This window comes from Vulpes vulpes, chromosome 1 (genome assembly GCF_048418805.1).
Source record: "Vulpes vulpes isolate BD-2025 chromosome 1, VulVul3, whole genome shotgun sequence".
Taxonomy (NCBI): Eukaryota; Metazoa; Chordata; class Mammalia; order Carnivora; family Canidae; genus Vulpes; species Vulpes vulpes.
In genome coordinates this window covers 34657434-34684113 of record NC_132780.1, presented here as the reverse complement: position 1 = coordinate 34684113, position 26680 = coordinate 34657434, and the positions used below count along the sequence as shown (strand labels likewise).

Genomic DNA, 26680 nt, shown 5'->3' with positions numbered 1-26680 from the left:
ACTTTAAAAAGGTTAGGTGGCATTGAAATACTTGAAATATCTGAAGTCACACTAAAACGGCAAGCTTATTGTAAAATCCATGTCTATCATTTTAATAATGGCATAATTATCCCCAGATTTGATTTGAATGAAACCTTACTTTGGAGTGAGCAAGAGAGATGTACTACATTTTCTCTACATTCTAACTTATGAATGACTTCACTGATCAGTCAAGAATAAGAAAATGAGTGTATTTGGTGGCTTTATTCTCTTTCATGGAGCTTTTAAGATACTTAGTTTGATAATTGAGTCACTGATCCAGAAGGTAGGTAAAATATGCCTATAGAATTTATCAGTGAGCCAATGGACTGCCAGGCAGGAAGCTTAACAAAATATGCCCAGATGTGATTATTCTGAAAGTCCCTCAACATTAGAGCGGTCCCTATTCAGTATTAAACAGCCAAGTAACTCACTGTGCCCTGTAATCTAGGGATAGACATCTGCTAAGATACCTGGATGCAATACTGATCAAGTATGATCCCAACTGAACTTACAATCTGGGATCACTCTGGAATCCTGAACCCTTTCCCTCATATTCCACTTCTCAATGCAATTCTCCAAGTTTAGTACTAAACTCACTTATATAATGCAAAATAAAAACAACAATAATAATAGCTATCATTTACTCTGTGCCAAATACTATGTCAAACGTGTCATCATCACTACAACCCCACGAAATGGCTTTTAGTATCTTCATTCATTTGTCAGTTGAATAAACAAACTGGGCAAAGAACAGAGTCAGGATTCCAGCTCTGACTTCACAGCTTGATCATCCAATGGTAATAATAACAATACATTAATACTACAGAGAACTACCCACATTGCTTCACATGTTATCACACTTAGTCCTTACAAAACGAATATGTATAATTATTGTCTTTATTATCCCCATTTTGAAAATGAGAAGAAAAACAAGATTAAGCAACTTGCATATGACCCCTTAGGCTATTTTTACTAGCAGAGCCAAGATGAAAACTCAGGTAGCCTGGTAGTCTAACACCCGTACAGGATGCAACCAACGCATATTTAGAAGAGTGAGACAAAATCTACTCTCTTCATACTGAACCAACTGAACAATTTAGCTATAAAAACAGAGGTCCCCACCCTTAGTTTTTACTAATGCTCTGTTTCTGCACTCTACCAGATTTCAGTATTTATATGGAAGACTGTTTTGAAATTTATATAGTTGAGTGAGAAGAATGTCTTTTGCCTTTGATGGTTTTGAGCCTTCAGGTAGAGAGCAGACTTAATCTGAATGAAAATAGTCCTGAGAAATTAGATTAGAACAGTTGTCATGTGTACTGGCTGAGTTTTCTTGGGTCAGACTGGCTCTTAAATCAGGGTACACACCTTCTTCTCCCCACCTACCTTTTAATCAATCTGAATACACATGAAGGACCCATTAGTGTTTTTTCATTGATAGAACTAATTGTAAATAAAAGATGAAAGAATTTTACAAAATAGAGGATGAGCAACAGGTCTATGTTCCTATAAAACTGTTTCAACACAGTTGGCTTGTTCACTTTTAAGAGAGTTCTGAGGCCACTCAGCTATAAAAAGAATAACCAATTCAGTAGCATATATTTTTTAAAACACTAAATAAATATGAATGAACATCAAGTTTTGAGAGATTCTTATTTAGTCTTAAAGTTAAATGATACTTGACAGATGGATTTGGAAGTTGCCTTGATGGTTGATTGACTAACTGACCTAAAATATATTGAGCCCCCAGTGTCCTAAGGCAAACAGGAAAGTTATAGTGTTTAAATTCTAATAACAGACACCATGGAATATATTCTTTTAAAATAAAATTTTAAAGCAGATTTAAAGCCTTTATTATCATTGATAAAATTATCATTAGTGTTTGTTTGTGGATGGGTATCCCTTCAGGAAGTTTGATACCCAAGAGAAGGCCGTCTTTTGTATTAGATGATTTGATGTGAGGGATAGAAACCAGTCTCCCAACTAGCTTAAGCCCGGCAGGGATATATTGACTTAGAGCAGGGCATGTTGAAACTGCCCTTAAGGGCTATGGCAATCAGGCCTTCAACCATTGTCAGGACATACTCTCTCTGTGTCTGGAATATCTGCTTCATTCACTCCTGATCATTTTCACTAGTCAGAGACTCGGCCTCAGACACTCTGAATTCATATCATTATGGAGAAAGAAAGGGAGCTTCTCTCTCCCAACTTCAGTTGAAAAAACTCCAAAGAAAGGACTCTGGTTGGCCCGTCTTGTGTCACATGCCTACCTCCTATCACTGTTGCCAGAGAGTGAGGTAGCATGATTAACCTAGCCTGGAAAAGACACCTATCTTTGTGGCCAAAATGGGTGGGAACTGCTTCTAAAAGAAGGAGGCAATGGGTTCTGGCCAGGCAAAATAATAGTTATTACTTCCCCATCTATTTTTGGTGATAAAAGGAAAGTAATTTGGCATATGAGAAACAGATCACAGATAATATGTATCATGAAAACAAGCAAAAAAGAAAGGAATCAAGAGGAACAAGAGATAACATTGTGCTCAAATGCAGTCAAGAGAATTTTATAAACATGTCAAGATGAAAATCCAACTTTTCAGCAGCAGACACAGAAATGGGCCATTAGGCAACCTGATTCTATTTCCTACAAAAACACCCTTCATAACTGATAGGATATACTGTGAGAGAATTAAATACAGAAAGAATGGTCTTCTGAGGGACTGGTTTGTGATAGAATACCAGACAATGAGGTAGGGGCACAAGAATAAGAAGGTAAATGATGGATATTTGGGTTGTCCTAGCTTTGTTTGCAAATGATTATTTCCTTGAGTGTTCCACCACTTCATTAGCCTTTCAAACTTAGGGAATTTACAGCATTGCAATAGTTCTTAAGATGGTCTGATTTTCCCAATTTCAATTTTGCTAAGAAGAAAGAGACCCAAGGAGGACATTTGCCCTTCCCAGGAAGAGAGACAAAGCTAGTACTGAACTTACAGAGACCCAAGCTTCATGTGACTCCCATGCCTAGTCTTGACTACGTGGCACAGACAACAATGAAAAATGAGGAGGTTCCATTCTCTGTGTGCTTTTGTAAAAATGATTCTTGAGTTACTGATAAGCATCTGTGGACATTGCTGCAATAGACCAAGTGTTTCTCTTTCTTACTTTCTTACACAGCTATCTATGTATATATCCCTTAACAGCAGTATTAAAAGTGAACCTCCTACAAAGGTTTCCATCAATGTTGCTGTCATAGGGACATTCAGTCATATGGATTTTCTTTTGTTTCTCCCTCTGTTTCCCCAACCTTCCAGATGATAGACATGATGTACTTTGTCATCATCATGCTGGTGGTACTGATGAGTTTTGGGGTCGCCAGGCAAGCCATTCTCTTTCCCAATGAAGAGCCATCATGGAAATTGGCCAAGAACATCTTCTACATGCCCTATTGGATGATTTATGGGGAAGTGTTTGCGGACCAGATTGACCGTAAGCAAGTTTATGATTCTCATACACCAAAGTCAGGTATTGAACTTCAATTGGGTCATGTCTTTTCTGAGTTCATTTGTTTGTTCTCAATAAATGGCTCAAGATAGAGGACCGATTCCTAGCTTGGTATCTTGGAGGAAAAAAAAAAAAAACAATTACAGAAGGTGAATATACAATTTTCACAAAGTAGTCTTTCTCCAGGTATGTCCTTTCTGTGACACAAATCGACATTTGATATACCAAATTTGATCAAGAACCATATAAAAAGATCTAAATTATTTGGGGATTCAAAATCCATGTGTTGAATATTTCAATATCATTAATATATTATGTCATGACTCCCCACCCCTACCCCAACCCCCAACCCCCAGCCAGTAAAAACTAAATTCCTTGGGTTTGACTTCAGAACAAGTAAACAATTCTCTATTTTGCCATCAGAATTCAAGAGGGCAAACATCTGCATGGTGTTTTCCTTGCAGTGGAAATTATTCTCCAACTCCTTTTCCCACTGTCTTAAATTATGTGCTACTGAGACTCAAAAGGACCTAGTATTCACTGCCTGGAAGTATGGAAAATGCCTTAGGTTATAAACTGAGTTGCTTGCTGTAAATGCCAGAAAAAAAAAGTATCTATATCATGAAATGATTCAGTGTGAAGAGCAAGCGCCAGCAGGCCCCCAGTGTTTCATGCCCTAATAGATGCTGATTCTCTATAATAAACACCCTCTTATACAGAGTTTGGAGGTAGTTGTATCCTAGGAGTCTGTTCCAGCATTTTATTTAGACCAAATGTCAGGGCATAGCAGACATTGAGAAATTATTTGGGAAGAAAGCATCAGGAAAGAAGTATCTTCCAGTATGGAAGAGCTAAATCCCTGAAGCAAGGATTTCTCATTTTCCCTAAGGAGTTTAGCTCTAGAAATAACATCCCTCCAACATTGTCGAATTAACATTTTTGAAACGTTTTCTGCTGACACGCCAGCCATCTGAGCTCTGGACTGTGGACATGGATCGGGGTTACATAACCAGGTAATATAGTTTGTTAAGAGCAGGAGCAGAGACCAGTCAGCAACCCCCCACCCCTACCCCTCTGCCAATCCCAGGTAGAACGGACACCAAGTAAATAAGGAGCAAGCATCAAAGAGTAAGAGCCCTCTGGGCCTGTGAGGAACATGTGTACATGGGCAGCAGGACACAGTAATATGTCATTTTCCCTTCTGTGATGGATTTTGAACAAATACCTTTCTTAAAAGGAGTTATCTGAGGCAAGAAGGCTTTATGGACACCTAATTGGAACAATATTCATTTCAGGAGACTTGGCCATGCTCACTGAGGAGGCATTCTGACTCCATCTCCTAGTCGTGATAACTTTGGTTGGCAATGCGCCGCCTTCACCAAGACAGCTTTCCAGAGCCTGGGGAAAACCCTCTGGGGAATCCTCCTTTCAAATGGTCCCTAAAACAAAACAACTAAAAGCCCATCTACCATCATTCTCCTCAAAGATTAAATGTATACTCCCCGGCCCCCCAGAAATTACTTTCCACATTACATTATTTTGCCTTGTTTAAGTTTTCCTTTCTTTCCCAAAATGAGATCAAGCCTCCATGGGCGTTTTGACAGTATGACATTTTGGGAGGGGAGAAGGCAGGACGTGTAGGCATGTTTTACAAACGGCATTGTCTGTCCCTCTACTAGTGGCCATTTATTGATGTTGTACTATGAGCCCAACCTAGTGCAACAGACACCACCATCTGGCTGAACAAAGAAGATTTATTATTGTTATTTCAAAAGAAGGGCTGATTGTAGTTTAGAACTGGAACCCCACCCCTACCCCCAGAGATGGGAGAGAGGTGTTTTGTGTGAGTGAAGTATGAAAATAGATGTCCCTTCTTGTTCATTAGACCCGTGGTGCTCTACATGTGTGAGAATAAATTTTTTCCCCAAATCTCAATATATAACCGACCCAGCCTTGGATGGATGCAACCTTCATGACACCCTTCCCCTGCTCTTACCTTCCTTCTTGACATTCTGAAATTGGCTGCAATGGTAGCCACTGTTCTAAGCTAAATCAGCCAGTTTGCTGTTTAGAGTGCTAAAGAGCATTTGTCCTTTCTCAAATGGGAAAGCCTCTTACGAGGCTGCCCCCAAACCTGCCGTTGCATTTGGTCAAAGTCATCAAACATCCCTATCTTCAAAATAATTTGATTTTCATGTTGTGGCACTGGACAAGCCCAAGGGGCAGAGTGACTGCCCCATCTTGCCATTCAGAACTGCCCAGGAGACCCAAGAACCAAGCTATTTGAGAAAGGTACAAATCATTGATGCTGCCCTACGGTGTCTTGCCTCTTTTCTGTGCCATGTCCAGGCTGGTTTGTTGAAGCATGTGTTCAGGCTGATCGGATCTCATATCCACCTGGACCCACAGCCCTGCCCAGGGTCCACCAGGCCCATCCTGTGGATGTGCCCCTATGCGGGCCTCTCCAATGCTGCTCATTCTCACACACCTTCTCAGAGCAACTCATTTCTAATGTGATGCACGTGCTCTGTATTGAACTCTTTGTGTGTTGAACTGCAAAATTGCTGAACCCATTTCATGGTTGGGGAAATAATCTTTCTTGGGATGAATGTACGTGGATGTATAATGGGGCCCAATGGGTGGGTTATTTACATCAGTCTAATACCTCAGAAGGGAGGACAGCTTTAATGCCCTCGCTTCCAGGAGACCATGTTCCTGAACTACAGATTTTTTTTTAATATACGTTCCATTTTTTTCTTGTAGCTTGTCCTAAGCCCAGCGACTTTCAATAAGGCCAAAAAAAGCTGGAATGAGACTTCTGAGGTTACTTTCCAAATGTGCTTAAAGACTGAAAGCTAAAGAAATAAAGAATGGAGTGACTGTAAAATCACAAAATAATTTAGGTGGTTTTCATTTCTAAACTAGGTTAGATTAACACAAATGATAGTCTGGCATTAATCTCAATTATTTGTAGTGGCTAAAATATTTACTTTGTGTCCGGAGCAGACGTGAATGCGAGATAGTGATTGGCAGCAGCAGATAATGAAACTGGGAAGGGAGGATGATGGTCTGCTCTGCCTGGATGTTTTGCCTAGCCCTTTGATGAACTAATAAGAAATGACCTTGCCGTCATCGTTGGGTTGATGTTTAAGTTATATATAACAGCAGCTCTCTAAAACCCAATATATGGGCTACCGTTTGGTGACTTGGGCCCCAGCTTGCTAAATGCATTGCTACCAAACGATGACATCCTTTTTAAGTGTCTCATTAAGGTGACCCCTGTTGCATGGCATCTGAGAGCTGGTCAGGATCCTACTGGAGCTCGAGGGGGGAAAAAAAACCACTTATAGAAAACGAGCAACAGAATAAATTTCCAGCACATTCATGCCAAGGCCAGGGCAAAGCTAAAATTAGAGGGACTCTTGCCAGTTAAGAAATCTGGTTCCAGGGTGTGTGAGGTGCCTAGAAATGCACCTTTGTTGGCAGAGAAGATGGGGTGTCTCTAGCTTCCTTGAGCCTCTGAATGAATGAGACTTCCCTTTATGCACAGGACATCCTTGTGTTGCCTGCCATCCATGCAGATTACCCAGGCTATACCAGGGCAGGGAGAAAATGAATCATGCTCTTGAATGCATTAAATCAAGGTCTAAATTTAGTTCTCCTTTCTGCTGCTCTGAGTATTTTTATAAGTTTGGGTACTAATGTGAAAGCAGAACGTCCAAAACTTACTTTCTACCATAACAATTTAATATTATTTGGCTTTTCCCCTTGGCCCAAATTAACTATCCAAGTCTACTTAATGCATGGGTCATTCTTTTTTCTCTTACTGCCTAGGGCTTTCCATCTGAAATTAATAGGTAATCTGGAGTAAGAGGGTTTATTTTTGTTGTGGTTTGGTTTACTTGATTTACTTTTTATCTATCTATTTATTTAGTACAAGTTTTGCTATTAAAAAAAAAAAACTTACTCTTGTGTACCGTTGGTGTCTCCGTGATATTGACTGGATTCGAAGTGTTGTTTTCATCAGGAAACAAGGAGCATGTATGTATGTGTAAAGCTAAAACATTCCCTTGTATTACTCTTTTGTCTCAAATTATTTGTTCCCCCTTCATGTGTGGAAGTTAGGACAGCTCAAGTCTGGTCTCTAAAATATGCCTGCTATGGCAAAGCTGAGAACAACATGAACAGAGAAGATGGCTATTGTTATGCATTTCGATTCTTGGACTCCAGTTCTGGAAACTTGGAGCTCTGCATCTGTTTGGTATTCAGGACTGACCTTCTCTAATGGATTCAGAGCACACTAATGCCTAACAGCTATAGTGTAGGGAGTGTTGCCTGACCAAAGAAAGTATTTTGGAAAAGAAAAACTTGAGCCAGTGCCAACTTTTGGGAAAAGGGGGAATTGTTTTGCTGGGTTTTGTTTTCACAGATTGCTAAGGAAGCAAGCCAGTAGAAGGCACCACCCCCCTTTTTCTGTCCCTGAAAGTCAGCTTACATTCTAGAGAATACCCACCCAACTCGTTTGCTAATGCAAACTGAGACTTAGTGAGTTTACAAACAGCAGAGCTATCTGCAGACAAGCCTTTGTGATGATTCAGTATGCTATAGTGATCAACATTTGTTCCACTCTTACAATATTCATTTAGTCTTTGCTCACAGGTTGGGCTCCATTTTTAATCCATTCATTCTTCATTCTGTGCAAATATCTATTTTGATCCTACTATAAGCTGGACACCGAGGTAAAGACATGCACATGACAGAGATCATGTCATTAAGGAAGTTTACAGTCCAAGAGAGGCAAACTGACATTGACAATATATATGTGGAGATGGAGCCCCAAAAGAAAAGTAGTTGGTTCTTCCTAGGGTGAGAGTTGAGGGTACAACAGATGAGACCTTGCAAAGAATGGGAAGATTAAGCTGAGACCTGAAATATGAACAGATATTTGCTGGGCAGATGGGAGCAAGTGGGTGTGAAGGAGAAGAATGGCATTCCAAACTGAGACTCAGCATGGACAGTTCCAAGCACAGCAGGTAGTTTAATATGGCTGACTATAGGGTGAGAGGCAGGAGGCCGGAAGCAGGACAGATGGGTCTGAAGAGAGACAGGAATATAGATCTTGAAAGACATATAGTTCATGTTCTGGGTAGTACCATGACCTGACATGTTTTAGAGCCCTCTAGCAAAAATATAAAGGTGAGAGGTGAGAGGTGAGAGCACACTAGCTAAGGCAATAGCAGTTGGGATGAAGAAGATAAGCAGCATGAGACTTTAAGAAGGTCAAAACAGAAGGACTTCATTTGGAGATGGTACTGGGGAAGTTGGATAAGGATTTAAGATGGAGAAGTTGAAGGCCACTCTAAGGTTTCTGGCTCAGTCGAAAGAATGATGTCATTTAGCAAGATAGAGAACCTAGAAGGAAGAACTATGGGGAGAGGTGGATTTGTTCAGTTGGGGTTGGATAGATTTAAGTTCCCATGGGAATTCCAGGAAAACCACAAAGAAGGCTGTTTTATATGTGGATTTCTGGAGCTAAGTAGAAAGAGCTAGCCTGAAGATACAGATCTGAAAATCAAGAATATAATTCCAGTTAAAGCCATGCAAGTGGGTGAGCTTGCCAGAGAGCACAAGTAGAGAAGGCCAGAGAGGAACGGTAGAATGGAGAAATCAACAGTATCAAAAGCAAGAGAAGACAACAATTAGCTGAATATTTAGAAAAATTTCATTCAGCTAGACCTTTAGGAAGTCACTGGTAATTTTGGCCAGAGAATTTTCATTTCAGGAGTAATGCAAAAACAAATTACAATGATTTAAGAGTAAATGAGCAGTAAAGCAAAACATTTACTAGGGAAGAGAGAGAGAGAAATGTTGCATATGTGTAGAGGTGGCAAGGGAGGGAAGAAGATCAACGAAGTGGGGCTTTGAGAGAAAGAGTAATGTTTTATAATCACCACTCAGGAAAGTCACTAAGTACACTTCAAAGGATGGCTTAGGGCCACCCACTTGCATAGTTAGGTTGTCTGTTTTCTCAGTTTAGACTCAGCAGTCCAGATCAAGAAAAACAAATTGTTGGATTAATCCAAGATTGAATTGTTGCTGTGCCAGCATGGCAGAAATAAAGGAGACTAAGTTCTTTGAAGATGTTTACAAGGGTTTAAAGTTATGCATTGTAAGGTCTAAGATGGAAGGAGAAGAAAATAAAAGCATAATGTTGGTCAGTACATAGGAGGAAGAAAGATCAAAGGACCAGAGTTCTGGCCTGAGCACCAAGTACTTGAGAACTAAGGATCCTGAGAGGTGTGATGATAAGATGTTGTGGTCAGACAGTGGGAAATTGATATTCAGAGTTGAGGTAGAACAATTTAGGAAAATGATAAGGTCCAGAATGGATTCTAGGATTTGCTGGAATTGAGGTCAAGCATCTTGGAGCTAGGTTCTTCTGTGTCTGTCACTGCAGATATCAAAGTGTCCATAATGACAGAAGAGGGAGTGGTCAGGAGGACTTTGATCAGAATTACCTGACACTCAAAGGAGAAAGGGCTTTTTGTACAAGAATGAAAAGCAACGGGTTAGAAGAGGCAAAGTATCAGTGACAATACAGACATTACTTATGGGTACCACAATGGTGGAGGTACAAGAATGTGCAATTTTCATTTGGGAAGGTTACAGGGAAGTGGTGTCTTTCTGCAAAATGGGATTTAGTTAAGACAAGAAAATGCATACTGGGCTTGTAGAAGTATGAGAAAGCAGAGGATATGCGTTCAATGATAAGGGTATTCCAGAAGTCTTTGGGGAAAGAGAGGAAAGGGAGAAATGATGGGAAAATTCAGTGGGCAGAGAGCCCAACATCACATGAAGACAGAAGCACAGAGGAGGATAGTTCACCAGAGGAACTTGCATTGTAGGAATAGAGGATGATAGGTAAGAGAAGTGGGAATAACTATTCTTGGGTTTTGAGGCAGCTAAAGACTGGAGCGCAGGTAGCGTAAGGGGACAAATTGGGCTAATGACAGCTCAGTCTCATAGGCAGTCTAGAGCAACCTTTGCTCGGGTTTTCAAGATTGTGTTGAAGGCAAATTGTTCTGATGCCCTCAGTGGATGGAAGTGGAGACTTTGTGTGGTGATGCAGAATAACCAGGTTCTAAAGAGGAACCACTCCAGATAGTTTGAAGAACTCTCCTGTCTTGGACGAGGCTCTAGAGAAGCATCAGAGAAGCATCATCATTCATTACCTTTTACAAGAATGAGTTCTTATTATCACCTTGGAGTATTCCATTTTTCTTTAACCATAGACTGGCTGATACCTTGCCTATAATTAAATTTAGTATTTGGCCCATCCTGGCCATTTTCAGCCTCTGTTTTAACTCTGCCTTTAACAGAGTGCTTTTGGTACATTGTAGGTTTGCATGACTCCAAAGCCTATGTTTTTTCTGCTCTACCACAAATACTCCAAGTAAGTCCTACATAACCCCATGGAAAATAAAGCATCAGCAGATGGGATATGTTTTAAATTTTGGAAACTTTCTCAAAAAAGCTCTAAACCATTTCCCAAAAATCTTACTTGGGAGAGAAGAGTTAGCTTCCCATCTACCTGTTACAACTATTTTGTCACCTATGAGGAGCTAACTTATCACTGGGGTCAAAAGGTATGAAAAAAAGTATGTGCCCCTCCACATAGAAGCAAATCAGTAGAGTTTTCTTTAAAACTCTGGTTGAATTTATCCTCTTTAGCACATGCAAAAATAAAATGGGATTCTGTAAAATTTAGAGAAAAAACTGAAGTCTCTGGCAATGCCAAATACTAAGTCAACAGTGAAGGACTTCAGAAAGAGTTCATGTGTGCGACAGCAGATAAGTAGCAGAAAGGTTTACTAAGAGCATGTCTAAGAGGACAGTAGTTATTAAAAACCAATAATTATCTGGGGTGCCTGGCTGGCTAAATTAGAAGAGCATACGACGCTTGATACTGAGGTTGTGAGTTTAAGCCCCATGTTGGGTATAGAGATCACTTAAAAAATAAAATCTTTTAAAAAAATTTTAAAAATTAAGATAATAAAAGTGAACCAAAATGTAATAACAAGTGCAATTGACCATAAGGTAGAGAAAGGTAATTATTCTAAACAGAATACTAGAAACACCTCTGTGGTGTATCACTCAACCCAAAGTGTTGTTGAATAGCATCTAGAAGTGTATTAAAAGCAAAACAAAAGGGCTATATTTACCCAATCTGGAGCTGTGGTATATCTGTGCCTGAGTTACTGAGGATGATATTGGTCACTGTCTCTCAAGAAAGACATAAGTGCATTGAACCAGAGAAGGCAGCCAGACTTACCAAGGGAGTGGATGAAAAGCTGTAATTTGAGGACCGATCTGGAAGATGAGGACTCTTTGCTTCAAAAGGCGAAAGCAGCCACGTCTGGAGGCTGTGAACTCCCCAAATGAATCGTTCTGCGGATAAAGTATAACATGGGTCCCCAAATCCCAGTGTACTCGAGCTAAGGATCCATTGAAGTGTGAAAGTTGTAGACTTGGGTCAAATGAAAGAAATGCCACTCTACGAGTGGGTAGAGAACTTCAGGGATTTATTTCCCCTTGGAGATGTTACAGGAGAAATAATACAGTCTCAAAGCGAATTTTGAACATTTTATCTTTTTAATCATAACAAGGGAGATGCTGAACGAAAGATGATCCTTTTTTTTTTTTTTTTTGGTTTCCCCCTTAAAATAATTTTCTTCTGAAGAAAAGAAAAGGATGAGAGAAGGGAGGAGAAAGATTCTGCTATATGCTGGAGGGCCCATATCATGGAAATGACATGGATTATTTAAAATGGCCTATAATCCCAAATCACCTGTAAGCGTTGGTGGAGAAGACACGCAGCCTGGCACATAGCAAATACTGTTAGTCCCCTACCCAGATCCCCCACTTCCCCTTTACCAGAGTTTTTTCTGTACTGTCCAGTTACTGTGTGCTAAGGGCTCTTAGCTGAGAACTTCACCATTGAGCGGCAGATGCCTCTTCACCACCCAGAGACCCTAATGTGCCTGAGAGTGTTTGTACCTCCAGGGCCTCTGTACTCTGCTGCTGCCTGCCGAGGAGGGGAGGATGACAGGGTGTAAAAGCCCAGTTCCTTGACTGTTGGCTTCAGTGGGAAAACTCTGCCTTCAGGACTGCATAGTCGCTTCTTGCATGTGATGTGCAATTCATGCTCCAAAGATCCCCATAGGATCAGGCTAAGGCTTGGACTTCATCTGAAATTGCACCTTGTTTTTTTTCTCCCATTGCTTACTCTGCTTCTTCCACTTTCTTCTGCCCAGTTTCTCTTCAGAGCAGGCCTTAACAAATCACTTTCACGTGAATCCTTTGCATAGAGTCACTCCTGGAAGAATGCTCACCTAAGAAAGGCACACAGGCCATGTGTATTGGAGGCTTTGGGACCCCTCCGTGCAGTGCAGAGTAAGAGTCCAGGGGCTCCCAGATTATATATAAAGCAGGCAGTTGGGCAGCCCAGGTGGCTCAGCGGTTTAGTGCTGCCTTCAGCCCAGGGCGTGATCCTAGAGACCTGGGATCGAGTCCCTTGTCAGGTTCCCTGCATGGAGTCTGCTTCTCCCTCTGCCTATGTCTCTGCCTCTCTCTCTCTCTCTCTCTCTCTCTCTCTCTCTCTGTCTCTCATGAATAAATAAATAAAATCTTTTAAAAAACAAAATAAAATAAAACAGGCAGTTCATCTGGTCATCTACAGTAACAAGACAACAAGATTCTCTTTCTTGTTAGAGACTGATTTGCACCTTATCCTTCTTTAACACTTGAAGTCAGTGCTGCAACCCAAGGCATTATGTTCCCAGGAGCCCATGGAGGAGGTCATTCTTGAAGCAGGAAAGTTTATTTCAGCCTTAGACTATTTTATTACACCCAATTTCTCAAATCCCACCTCTGCACCTGCTCTTCCACCAGGCAGGTCCTGCAAGGAAACAGGAGATGTATAGACACTGTCCTAGTCTTTCAGGAGTTTGTAATCTGAGCCAGGGGTCAGCAAACCTTTTCTATAAAAGGTCAGACAGCACTGAGAGCCGTACAGTCTACATTGTGACTCCGCAAAACAACAATAAATAAACTAATGGTGGTGGCTGTGTGCCAATAAAACTTTATTTACTAAAACAGGAGGCAAGCCAGATTTGGCCTGGGTTTGCTAACTCCTCGTCTAAACCATCCAGTCATGCGATTGCATTGGCTTCCTTCCTCCCCCCTTATTTCGATTGATGAATGTGTGAAACCAGAGCTCCAGGATGGAATCAATTTCCTATTTGACATTTTATGCAAATACAGAAGATGACACTGCTTTGCGCATTTATTTCTTCCAGGAGAAATGTTACTCTACCAAATCAAGTACCATAGACCAGAGGGGATGAGGTCTGTGGTTGTTAAGTTAGTATGCAAGGAAACCGCACTGCTTGAGGAGCAGGTATGGCTCCCAGACCACAAATGCCAGAAAATCAGCTTATTTTTTTTATTATAATTCCACTGATTTCTATTTTGAACGTGCATCCCTATTTGCTGGAGGAAAATCACACCCAGTGCTCACCCCTTTGTACCTTCCCTGATGTGGGTTAAGGGGCAGGATGTAGTAGAATTATCACAGTTAGCTGCTAAAATGTCCATCGTTCCAGTCAGTTTGGCCCTTTAGGTCTGGTGGATTTGTGATGTCTCCCCACTGTCCCAAATCCTAGACATTTTATCCCTCTGGGATCCTGCTACCCCCCCCCCCAAAAGAACCACCAGGAAAACCATGCAGCCTGAGCCCACAAAGCAACGCACGTTGGCATTGTCTCTCAAAACCCTCACACATGTGCACAAACATTTCTCTCTCTGTCCTCCAGTCCTGCTTCTACCAAGACATTTTTATCTATTCCCCAAAACCTCCTTTCTGTTGCCCCTTCTACAGATGCTCAAAGGGCCGTGAGCTTGTCCATTTGGACCGCAAAAGCAGCCAGAGACTCAAAGGCTATTTCTGGATTCTGGACTCCATCTCTCCCTTCCCTGACACGGAGCCAATACCTGCTTGCAAGACAAGAGGGAAAAATGAGTATTTCAAAATGCTATTCCACCACACTGATTTAGCTGTCTTGTAAGTAAAACAGGATGCTCAAAATAAAAATAAACTCACTGGCTCCTGGCATGCTGGATATAAGCTCCATGTTTCAAAGGGTGGAGTGTAAGTAGAGGAATCGTGATCTGGTGTCATAACAAATCATCTCACAGTATTGCTTTGGGGATTTCTGAAAGCCTCAGGATGGTAGTAGGTCTGGCAAATTCCTCCAGAATAGCCTTGTTCAGTAGAATCTTCTGTGATGGTGAGACTGGTCTAGATCTGTGCTAATACCTAGGTGCTAGTGACATGTGGTCAGCGAGCCCTTGAAATGTGGCCAGCAGGAATGAGAGTGAATTTTAAATTTTATTTAATTGTAATTAATTTAAATAGCTGCATGTTGCTAGTGGTTACCATACTGGACAGCTCAGTTCTAGAATATAAAAACTCTTTAAAATGCGACCCCCAGGCAGCCTGGGTGGCTCAGCGGTTTAGTGCCGCCTTCAGCCTGCGGCATGATCCTGGAGACCTGGGATCGAGTCCCATGTCAGGCTCCCTGAATGGAGCTTGCTTCTCCCTCTGCCTGTGTCTCTGCCTCTCTCTCTCTCTGTGTGTGTGTCTCTCGTGGATAAATAAATGAAATCTTTAAAAAAATAAAATAAAAATAAAATAAAAAATAAAATAAAATAAAATAAATAAAATGTGACCCCTGTGGGATGCCTAGGTGGCTTAGCAGTTGAGTATCTGCCTTTGGCTCAGAGCATGATCCCAGGGTCCTGGGATCAAGTCCCACATCAGGCTCCCTGCAGGGAGCCTGCTTCTCCCTCTGCCTCTCTCTCTCTTTCTCTCTCTCTCTCATGAAGAAATAAATAAAGTCTTTAAAAATAAAATAAGGGATCCCTGGGTGGCGCAGCGGTTTGGCGCCTGCCTTTGGCCCAGGGCGCGATCCTGGAGACCCGGGATCGAATCCCACATCGGGCTCCCGGTGCATGGAGCCTGCTTCTCCCTCTGCCTGTGTCTCTGCCTCTCTCTCTCTGTGACTATCATAAATAAATAAATAAAAATAAATCTTTAAAAAATAAATAAATAAATAAAAATTAAAAAGAATAAAAATAAAATGCTACTGCCCCTGTGAGCAAAGGGACCACCTCTGCCTTGCTCCCTGTTGTAGCCTTGGCATCTCAAATTGTTTGTCACAGAGTAGATGCTCAGAAAATAGTGCATAAATTAAACCCCGTGAAGCAAGAACTCGAAAGAGAATAAGGTTGTCATGGGTTTACACACGCACAAAAATGGTTTTAACTTAAGCTAAGTGTACTCATCATGGATTCATGCTTCACACACACACACACACACACACACACACACACACAGAGAGAGAGAAAGAAAAGTAAAATGTAAGGACTCTGGAATTGATAACTTGCTGAAAGTTAGCTGAATTTATGTGAAAGGAAAGAATTGCAGCCAGGCTCAAGAAATGTTTATTGAACAAGCCCTTATGCTAGTCTGTGTGTAGAAATGATTGCTGGACAGCTAGAAGGAAGAGAAGGAAGAAAGGGAAAGGAAGGAGAGAGGGAGGGTTAGTGGCAAAGAGGCAGGCAGGCAGGCCCTTGCTTGTTGAGGGCAGCCAGGGCAGGGAGAGAGAGCTGGGGGGGCCCGGCAGTGGCCCTGGAGGAGCCCCACACAGACAGTCCTGCCAGCTCCGAGCTGAGCTGCGCCGGAGGTGGTGGCCACGCATCCTGTAACTGCAGGCCTTTCCAAAGGCACAGTGTTCTGACCAAGTGCAGTGAGGCAGATGGCCGATTTCCACTCAAAGCAGAGCGGAGCACACCCCTTCCGAGAGCATGGCAAGATTTTAGCTGATCCATATTAACAGCAACCAAAAAATAGACTGAGCTCCACACAAGTTAACTATTAGCAGATAGGCTCACATGTTAATTGTGGTGGTGTTTTGTTTTGTTTTGTTCTGTTTTCAAATGTGACAGAGTCCAAATAATCCTGCAGCCTCAATATGGAGGGGGAGAATAAGGTGCTCAAGATCTTGTACAAGATATTGTCCAGTGGAGCGAATAGCTTCCTGTAGCTAGATTTCAGGCCACGTCTGCCAAGTGATGTTTGACCGAATTGCTTGGCTTTTAGCCAGGTTTGTGGTCTCTGGAATATCAGGCCTGAGGTTCAAGCTGAGGACATGCTTCGCAGGAGACCCCAATAACTTCAGGTCAGATACAGAATTTTGAGTCCTTGTCTCTGTGACACACTCAATTCAAGTAGATGACACCCACTGATGAGTTAAGAATAGAGGGAACGATTTCTTGACCTGGGTTGTGGCTACGTGGGTTTTCATTTGATACTGGACATATATGTTTTATGGACTTTTCTGTATATCAGTCTCACAGTGCAATATAAAAGAGAATAAAGCAGACAACCTGCTATCATGTTTTCCAGATTCTAGTTTGAATGAGTTCATTCAAACAGGGACTTTTACTGAGCCCTCCTGTGTGCCAGGCACTGTGCTAGGAACTGGGCTTTAAACAGGGATACACTTCATTGCCTCGACTTTGAAAAAAACTTTAATGGGGAAGACTGATGAGTCAATAAATCATTGCAAATCACCATGATATATATTTCCATAGAACGGATATATAAGCTTAAAGAAAAGAACACACTTGTTTGGGGGTAAGCAAGGGGAACCATGGCAAAGCAAAGAGCAAGAGAGGACAAAGTACAGTCAGAGAAAAATCCCCTAGGGGTTTACAGGTAAGCTGGATCATGAAAGCTATTAAGAGTTTTCCAGATAGATGATGGGAGGGCATTTAGACAGAGGGACTGTCAGGTACACAGAGGTGACAGGGTGGGTCAAGTATAGGCATATGGAGATAGCAGAGAGACTCCCTTCCTGGACCAGCGCCTGGGTTTAATACCCTCTGTGAGGTGCTCCCCAGCCTCCTCGATTTACCCTGGACCGACACGTGCCATTGTATTGTTTTTGTCTGGTTTGTTTTGTATATCCCCCCACCCCTGTGGACAATATGCATTTTTGGAGAGCAGGTGCCAGGGTCTATGTCCATCTTTTTCACCCAGTTGGAGTGAATGAGTGGAGATGAGGTTAGAAAGGTGGATTATAAAGGGCTTTGCAGACCAAGCTAAGGAATTTGGATCTTTTTTTATGGGAAATTTGCATCTCACCTTGTGTGGGGCCTCTTTCTCAGTGAGGTCTCTAGTTCATGGATTTCACGGATTGTGATTGCCGGATGGGGAGACTGTTACTGGGAAAATATACAATCTGGATGCTCATTTCAGGGAAAACAGATAAGCCATGGAAAAGCCCTTTGTTCCCAAATGTCTTCTAAGAGCAGTAGCAAGCTTCAGAGAATCAAAACATCCCCTGAATAGGTTAAACCCATGGACTCTCCTCCCCTTAGTGTGAGGTATTTGGACCTTTCATCTTAACCCCCAAAATAGCTGAAATCAGCGTTTGGGTAAGGAGAGTTAAAACCCGGGCAGGCAATGAAGCAGATGGCTCAGGCTGGGCGAGGCAGGCTTGGAGCAGCCAGAGGACTGTGTGCCTGGAGGGCAGGGAAAGTGAGACAGGGTGTGGGGGAGGGTCACAGAGAGAGGTGGTGGCAAAAACAGTTTTGCCTACATTGCAGTTTTGCCAAGGGCCCCAGCCAATGCCCGCTGCCTCCCCAAACCTCTTCCATGCTGTCTGCAGAAAATTGCTGACACCTGAATTTAAATGTCGGGATTGCTGGAAGTTCTAAAATCCTCAGGCCCTCCCAGTCTAGTCTGCAGGCACTGGGCTCCCCAACTCCAACTTGTCCATCTTCACTGCTGGAAGACTAACAAGTGCAGAGGAGGGGGAGGAAGACAGCAAAGAGGAATCAAGTTCATTTGGATACCACCCTCTCAAACCTGTTTCTTCAGTTCTTCCTTTGCCTGTCTGCAGGTCCATCAAAAATCTACTTCCCAGAAAACTCAAAGGTCTAAAAGCCTCAGAACAGCCAAGAGAAGCTGGAATACTCCCAAATTCTCCTGTGACCCTGCAATCCCCCACAGTAAAAGTCTACCCCACTGGTTCTCACAGGGACAATTTGGCCCCACCCCGACCCCCAGGGGATGTTTGGCACTGCCTACAAGTATGTTTGGTTGTCACAACTTGGAGGGTGCTCCTGGCAGCTGATAACAGAGGCCAGGGGTGCTACTACCCATCTTAGGATCCACAGGAGAGCCCCCCAGATAGAGAATTAGCCAACCCAAAATGTCGATAGTGTTGAGGTCAAGAAAACCTTGCCTATCCAAAATTGAACTTCACAATTGAATCCAAAATTTAACTTCCTGTTGCTTCTTGAAGGAAAATAGCATAAGGCAGTTGCTCTCAACATCTGCAAAGTCCTCAGAAACAGATCCAAAAAGATCCCAAACCCTCACAACCCGAAGCCAGGAATAAAGTGTGCCGCCCCCGCACCCTGCAATCCCTTACAGAGTTTCACATCTCCCTCTGCTCTGCTCATGCTCTTCAGACCAAAGACCAAGTTGGATATGGCACAATTATGGAGTGACAGTGGCCAACGTGACAAACCACTTTTGGCAAACACCAACAGGTCGTGTCTCCTGCTCTTGGGCACCACTGTTGGATAGAATAAAGCCAACAACCATTGCAGTGAAGAATGAGAAGAACCCAGAGGGCTGACCAATCTCAGAATTCACTAGAAATGTTGCTGATCTAGGTGAGGTCTAGTAAACTTCAACGCTTCGCTTCCCAATAGGTCTGAGAAAGGCCAGTGATTTTTTTTTTCAACAGGGAAACACCATCCTGCACTAACAGAACGAGTGGTTTGAGTGACCTCAGATGTCCTGTAACATTGCCCAGTTCAATCACCTAGCTCATCATCTGGGATGAAGCAGGAAGGAGACCCACACTCCCCATGATCAGACTCTGTAGTGATGCTTACTGACCAACTTAACACCACTGGACCAAATTCAAAACCATTTTTAAACATTTGCTGGAGCCAGTGACACTCTCCTGAGTAGACCACGGGGTCTGTCTTTGCAAAATCACAGTCCTTGGAGCAAAGGAATGAAGTCTGCTGCATGCCCTTTTTAATATTCTGAACAACGGCTTCAGAAGTAAAATGCCACTGTGAACTGAGTAGCTACCGCACGGTTCCAGGAAAGCCAGTTGCTGACAAGTACTTCAAAGTCACTCCTGCCACCTGAGGAACATAGTGTTCAACTACCAAACTCTATGTGGCGCAGACGGTTCTATTATACAGCAAGTAATTGAATATACAGGGGAGGGACACCTCTGTCTAATAGGTCATGCACTAAAAGACTAGATTCTTTTCAGTGAATTTAAGACTATACACCCTCTCAGGAGTCTACATAAGATAACCAAGTATCGAAAATGTCACTAGCCTTTTGAAAAATGTATGGCAGCTTACGTAGATTGTACCAAATATAAGGACGCCCGAGATCTTTATTAGCTGTCAAGTGTGTTACAAAGGCTGCCGTGAGTTTCATGGGTTTCTTCTGGCATTTGTAAGAGAAGGGAAGTCAATTAACATTTATTGAGATCCTGGTACAGTGGTTGGCACAGGACCAGGCACGTGTTATACCAGAGCAGTGTGTTAAGTTACTGTGGATGCGCACAAAGAGCAGAGATGAAACAACTTACTTATGGCCCACAGCTAGGGCAGCAGAAGAGGAATTGGAGCCCAGCCCTATCGGAATCCTAAGCCCATGTTCTTATTTCTCCATTCTAAAAGAAGGCTACATCCATCTGACCCCATAGTCCTCCTTTTTTTCTCCTGCACCTGACTGTGGGGACTGGACCCCAGTCATGCATTTATTTACTTAGCAACTATTTATCAGGTTCCCTAGTTGGCACTGGAGAGAAAGTAGTAAACAAGAGGTCACTTCTTTTGTGGGAGTTGCATCTTGGAGCAAGAGGGAGATAGGCCATTAGTAAACAAGCTATTTGGGGGTCATAATAAATCTCATCAAGAAAGTAAGTTCAGGTAACAGGCAAAGGGGTCATTGGCGTGAGGAGTTGGGGGTGCAGTTTTATGCAGCATGGTCAGGGAAAGGCCTTGAAGAGAGAAGATTGAATTGAAATGTGAATGATGAAAACAGGTGTGGCAAGAACTGGGGAAAGAATGTTCCAGTCAGAGGGAACAGCAAGGACAAATGCCATGTGGTTGGAATGATCTAGACGTGTGCAGCTAGGATCAGAAGAGATACCAGTGTGGTTGGAGTGTAAGGTCTAAAGTAGCTCAAGTTGGTATACCATGTCATGGTGGAATTCCTGGGATCCAGTGTGTGACTTAATTCTAAATTAGGGATTGAATTTAAAAACAGGATCAGCAGCTCTGCGGTAGTTCAGGAAACAGCACACCACCATATGCTGACAGTCAGTAGGGCAGGGAATCTTCCAGAAGTCAGTAGCTTCCAGGGCCAGGAAGGAAGCTCCCTCCGGTGTTGGAGTCATCCTTTGGCCTCACTGAAGGTTTCCTATGGCACTGAGGTGGTGATGCCTTGGCTACTCTCAGAAGCACCATCCCACACGAATTAGACACTCACATGAAAAATGCGTCATCCCTCCCAAAAGGAGATTTACCTGACTGCTATGAAGATGTCAGAATGGCATTCATCATCAAAACTGTGAACATCTTAGTAATGTAAACAAGATGGGTGAAGCATTTGTAAACGAGACGTGGCTCACAGATGGCTCGGAATATTACAAATTGGGAAGAGCCAGCTGAAAGGCTTTAGCTCCACAGGTACCCGCAGCATGTACTGGATATGACATTCCTAGGGGGGAAAACCTTACAGAAAAGTCTGCTTTCAGGAGTGATCATTAGTCCCATAGCAATGCACATTTATGGAGTGCCTGGTGTGGGTGGAGAACTCAGGTAAGAATGGTTTGAGTTACTGTGACAGGGACAGCCCAAGACAGAAAACCATGAGCCAGACACTCTGAATCCCTTTTCTGTCACTGCTGACAACTCTGTGACCTTGCACAAGCAAGGGAACCTCTCTGTTCAACAGCATTCTTGACAAATTAAGGACACAAAGGAGGTCTGCTTTGGTGTGCCTCCTCCACAGGAATGCTGTTAAGAAAAAGAGCAGTCTTTCCCAAATGAATATAACTAGCCCCAGAAATACAGGGGTTCATGCATATTAGTGTGTGTTTTGAAGCTAAAATCTGCATCAATGTCAGGGTGCAGTGTGTTCAAAGAAAAACATTAATAAGTAATAGAGCACTGGTGATGTGCAGATGTGCCAAACTAATGAAAGTAATACCCAAAGGACTGAAGTTTGGGGAATAATGAAGCAAAATTTGCACTTTAAAAGGCACAATATCAAGGGCTCTTGAGAGAGAAGCTGATATTGGTAATACCAGGGGAAGGATGAAGCGTACTAAGGGTACTTGTAGGGTTGAGTCTTATGAAGCCAAAGCTTGCAAAGCGATTAGTAGAGCTTCCCATTCCTTCCAGCAGGGAAGCTAGCTCCAGACAGATGCAGGAGCTTTGAGTTGTCTAAACAGTGGTACCTTCCAGCCCCCTCTCTTCTCGAATGTCCTTTTGAAACCAAGCCCATTGAAACAAGCCAAAATGAACTGTCTCAAATAGCATGCCTCTCTGTCTTCCCCGCAAAGTAGAACCAAGATTCTTTTGCCACTGCCCATCATGAAGAGCCGTAATTTCGTTTGTTCAATTGGGTCTGCCTTCTAGCCAGCTCAGGAGTCGTTCTAGACACCTAACTCAATTAAGTGTGTTCCCTTCGTAAGTTCTGTAAAGATTTAGAACGTACTCTGTTCCAGGCACTAGGCTATGTGCTGGGAGTACAATAATGAGCAAAGCCAGTGAAGCTCCTCCCTCCTGGGGAGCCTAGTAGAGGCATCAGATACCAAATACAGAATCACACAAATACTTCATCGTAAGCTCTGATAAGTGTATGTTCAAGAAATAGAAGAAATTAGAACATCTAAACATGGAAAGGTTTTCTGAATAAGTGACTTTTAAGCTATGCTATGCAGAGTAAGTAAGAGTTTGCCAGGCAATAAGTAGGAAAAGAGCCAGGGAGTGGAGAATAATATGTGCCAAGCCCCTATAGCATGAAAGAGGTAACTCTTGCCAGTAACTGAGAAGACCAGCATGGTAGATGCATAACGTGCAAGGAGCAAAACATTCTATGAAATAAAGCTGAAGGGATAAATGAGGGTCAAGTTGAGAAGGGACTTTTAGGCCAATGTAAAGAAATGAACATTCTCTTACATTTAATGGAAAAATCTATGAAGGATTAGGTGCAGGCACTGAGTTGTGGTGATGATGGTGGGGTATATGTAGGCATGTGTGTAGGTGTGTGCATAGGTGTGTGTGTGTGTGTGTAGGTGATGTGAGTTGCACGATTTGATCAATCAGCATCAATCCAAGGGTTACCAGTGGGTCCCATTGAGGGTTCAACAAGCTCCAGATTATGCAGATTAGGAGCTGGCAGACTGACTTCCAGGCTAAGTTTTTCCCTCCTGTGCTAGCCACACAGACCCGAGCCAGCTCCAAGGTGTGAATAGAAGTGATTGAATATAGACTACACCTGGTGGTCTTGACTTGGGCAGCATGGCCCCCAGAGTATGGAAATTTTATCTTGAAATTCGAGGCGTGTTTCTCTCTGCCCTCTCTGATTGGGGTGTGCCACTGGCATTTGGTAGCTGGAGTCCAAGGAGGGCCCATGTCCTTCAATGTACAGGACATTTCCACCATCAAGCATCGTTCTCTGCCCCATACAAATTTGCTGTGTTTCCAGCACACACCCATGTAAGTGCAAAACCTGGTTATGATTTATCAGAGCCTAACTCCATTTTATGCTTAAAGGCACAATATTTTTGCATGTTTTTAGTAAGCAGTGAATTTTTCCAGGAATGAAACACCATGAAAATTGAAGGTGATGGTTATTTGGTTTGCTTTAGAACTTTCCCAAGGATTGTTCACCCCTTGAGAAAATCAGCTCACCAATGACAGTGCCACTCATTGTCCTTGAGCCCTCAGTCCATCTGTATGTTTGCATCTGTCTCATTTGTGAAGGGTCTTCATATAGGTGTAAGCATCTGACCATGTCACTATGGCATGTAGGATACTCACACTGGGACATTTATATATGGAAATGTTTATTATTTTATTACATGTTATTTTCCTTGCATTGTGCCCTTATATTAAAATTAAGGACCTTTTATTGATTTCTCTGGGATCATGAGTACAGATACATTATACTATCTATAAATTTTTTTCTCAGGATGGTAAACAAGGCATTTGAAAATATTTATGATTTAAGAAGGTGTTGGGTCTGATAAGGTTGAGAACAACTGAGTAAGCCTGTCAAATGCTTCAAAATGCTATGATTTTTGCAATGTAGCTACCTACTATTAATGTCTGGATGGTCTCTCAGTAACTTTAACATGCAAAGAATACTCTGTAAAAATTGTAGACCCACAGAGGTATCAAGGTTGACATCACCAATGAGAAGTCATCTTGGTACCATATACCCCCAAGGTAGTATGAGGACATTTGACCTTTCTGGTGTTCCTCCCCAAAGTCCATAACCCCAGTCTGATCATTAGGAGGGAAAAAATCAGGTAAACTCAAATCAAGTGACATTCTACAAGATGCCCAAACATTCTACAAAATGCCCAAGACTCCTCAAAACTGTCAAGGTCATGAAGAGCAAGGAAGGTTAAGAACTGTCACAAACCAGAGGAGACTAAAGGAGCATAATAACTAACTGCAATGTAGTATCCTGGATGGGATCCTACAAGACAGAAAGGGCATCAGGGGAAAATGGTTAAAATGTTGGATCGAGTCTGAAGTTTAGTTCATAGAAATGGACCCATGCAGATTTCTTTGTTTTGGCAAATGTAAAATGGTTGTGTATGATGTTAGCATTAGAGGACACTGAGTAAAGGGCATCTGGGCATTTTCTGTACTAGCTTTACAACTTTTCTATGAGTCTAAAATTACTTAGTTTTTCTTAAGTCTTTTTTAAAAAATAAACATAGAAAGGCATTAAGGGGTCCCACACATAGATATATAACTTAAGGAATTTTTGTAAAGATATAAAATAACCATCACATGAAAAGACATAAAGCAGAAGACATGTCATATCCTCTGTGGACCCTCACACCCCAGGGCCAATATATGAAGAAGACAAAGATGCCATGGGAACCCCTGGCAGCTAATGTAAAACATCATGACCTTGGTAAAATACAAATGCCAGGAGACATAGAAATGGAGGGAATGGAGGGAGCGGGGCAGTCAGAGGAATGGAAATCCAAACTTTGAAGGACAAGAGGAGCATTGCAGGCAAAACAGAAAGGCTGATTCACAGAAGCAAAAAGAAAGGTTACTAAGCAGGCTATTCTTGGAGACAGTTTGTGTCAAGTAGTAATGGGATGTGAGGGTAACACAAATAATAATCGCAAATACTTAAGGAGACATTGTATATCAAGCACTGTCCCACATGCTTGTGAATGTGCCCTCAGTTAATCCCCACAATAATACTATGAGTAGGATTATGGACCCTGGTTTTAATGGACAAGTAAACTGAGGCACAGAGACTATTATGCATACGTTAGATTGAAGCCTATGACGTTGCCATTTCTGTAGAAAGGTCATGTGGCTTGACCTAGTAAGTAACTTGCCTCAGGTGCACAGGTATTGGAGAGGTGGAACTGGACTTTGAAACCTGGCAGCTGGCTCAGGAGCCTGGGCTGGAGGCCTCTCAGCTAGAGGGCCTCTTACAGAAATGGCTGGCATTTACTGAGCACTCACTATGTCTTGGGCACCATCTAAAGCTTTACATGAATCAACAACTTATTTCCCTTTGCAGCAACACTCTAGAGATAGGTATGATTATCACCCAATTTAGTGGAGGAAACTGAGGCCCAGAGAGCTTCAGTGACCTGCCAAAGGTGGCACAGCTAACAAATGACAGAGCTGGGATTTGAACCCAGGTTGCTGGCTCCAGAGCTTGGGTCCAGTGCTCTCTGCCTCTCGTGTGTTTCTAGATTCAGTATGGCAGAATGGAGAGAGACGAGCTTTCACATCAGTTAGCAAATCTGGAGAGAAAAGGCTTTCCCTGTCAAACCTCATGTCCTACCAGATGCAAAGCCCTTAGTAGGACATGCAAGAGGGGGACATTATATCTCTGGGCCAACTCAGAATGAACCCATTGTTCTTCTGGGGAACAGAAAATTGACCTCAGAATCTTTTAAAAAAATAAGCATGGAAACAAAAGAGAATAAAAGACAATGGAGCAAAAGAAGAGAATGCTGAGAGGCTGGGAGAAGCATTCCTGTGCTGGAGCCATCGGGAATCCAGTACTTTATTTGCAATTGGCTGCCTTCTCTCTACTCTTAAATGACCGGCCGGACATCCCATGGACATTTGGCCCTTTGATCTACTCTGTCCAACAGTGATGTGGTCATGTCAGAATGACCCAGTACTTAATTGACTTAATTTACACCAGGGTTCTCTTAGGCGGAGAAGGAAAAAAAAATGTCCAAATGTTGCTTAGACGTCTGGCAAATTAGGTTTTTACAATGTCATTTCATAATATGACCTAAACCTTTACTAATGTTAGCTGCCAACTTATTCCAAATTAACAGCATCAACAACAACAACAACAAAATCTGTACTACTTAATTTTAAGAAATGCAGTTCCATTATTTTCACACATATACCATATGTTAAATTAAGCTAGCTATGGATTGCCTAGCAAGAAGATTCTATGCAAAGAAAGGGCCCCAGAATCTAAAGTCACTCCAGTCTTGACCACTAAGTAATTCAGACCACCAAATTTACACAAAGATGGAAAGCTCCTTAGCTTTATCTCTTCAAATCTCAAAATAGAACAAATTAGGTACCATTGTTCATGGAGCAATATTCTGGGTCAGTGGCATGAAAATACAGCTTAGACTAGAAACAGACCTGAATAAGGCAAAGGTGCCAGAAAAAATTCAGTTATTCGTATAAAAATTTAATTAATTAATGAAAAGAGCACTGCAATGAATATATATTATTG

The 26680-nt window shown here is 42.3% G+C and overlaps 1 protein-coding gene across 30 annotated transcripts in view; it reads left to right on the top strand.

Annotated features, from left to right (window-relative positions):
* The window catches only part of TRPM3 (transient receptor potential cation channel subfamily M member 3), an 862465-nt gene that overhangs the window by 810985 nt on the left and 24800 nt on the right, over positions 1 to 26680 (top strand). For 20 of the 30 annotated variants that reach the window (XM_072762579.1, XM_072762569.1, XM_072762476.1 and 17 more), the window contains one exon: positions 3333 to 3507. In XM_072762579.1, the coding sequence (XP_072618680.1) occupies positions 3333 to 3507 (175 nt within the window). Of the gene's footprint in view, positions 1 to 3332; positions 3544 to 26680 lie in introns of all 30 variants that reach the window. The other 10 variants (XM_072762536.1, XM_072762484.1, XM_072762522.1 and 7 more) reach the window with 1 other exon arrangement.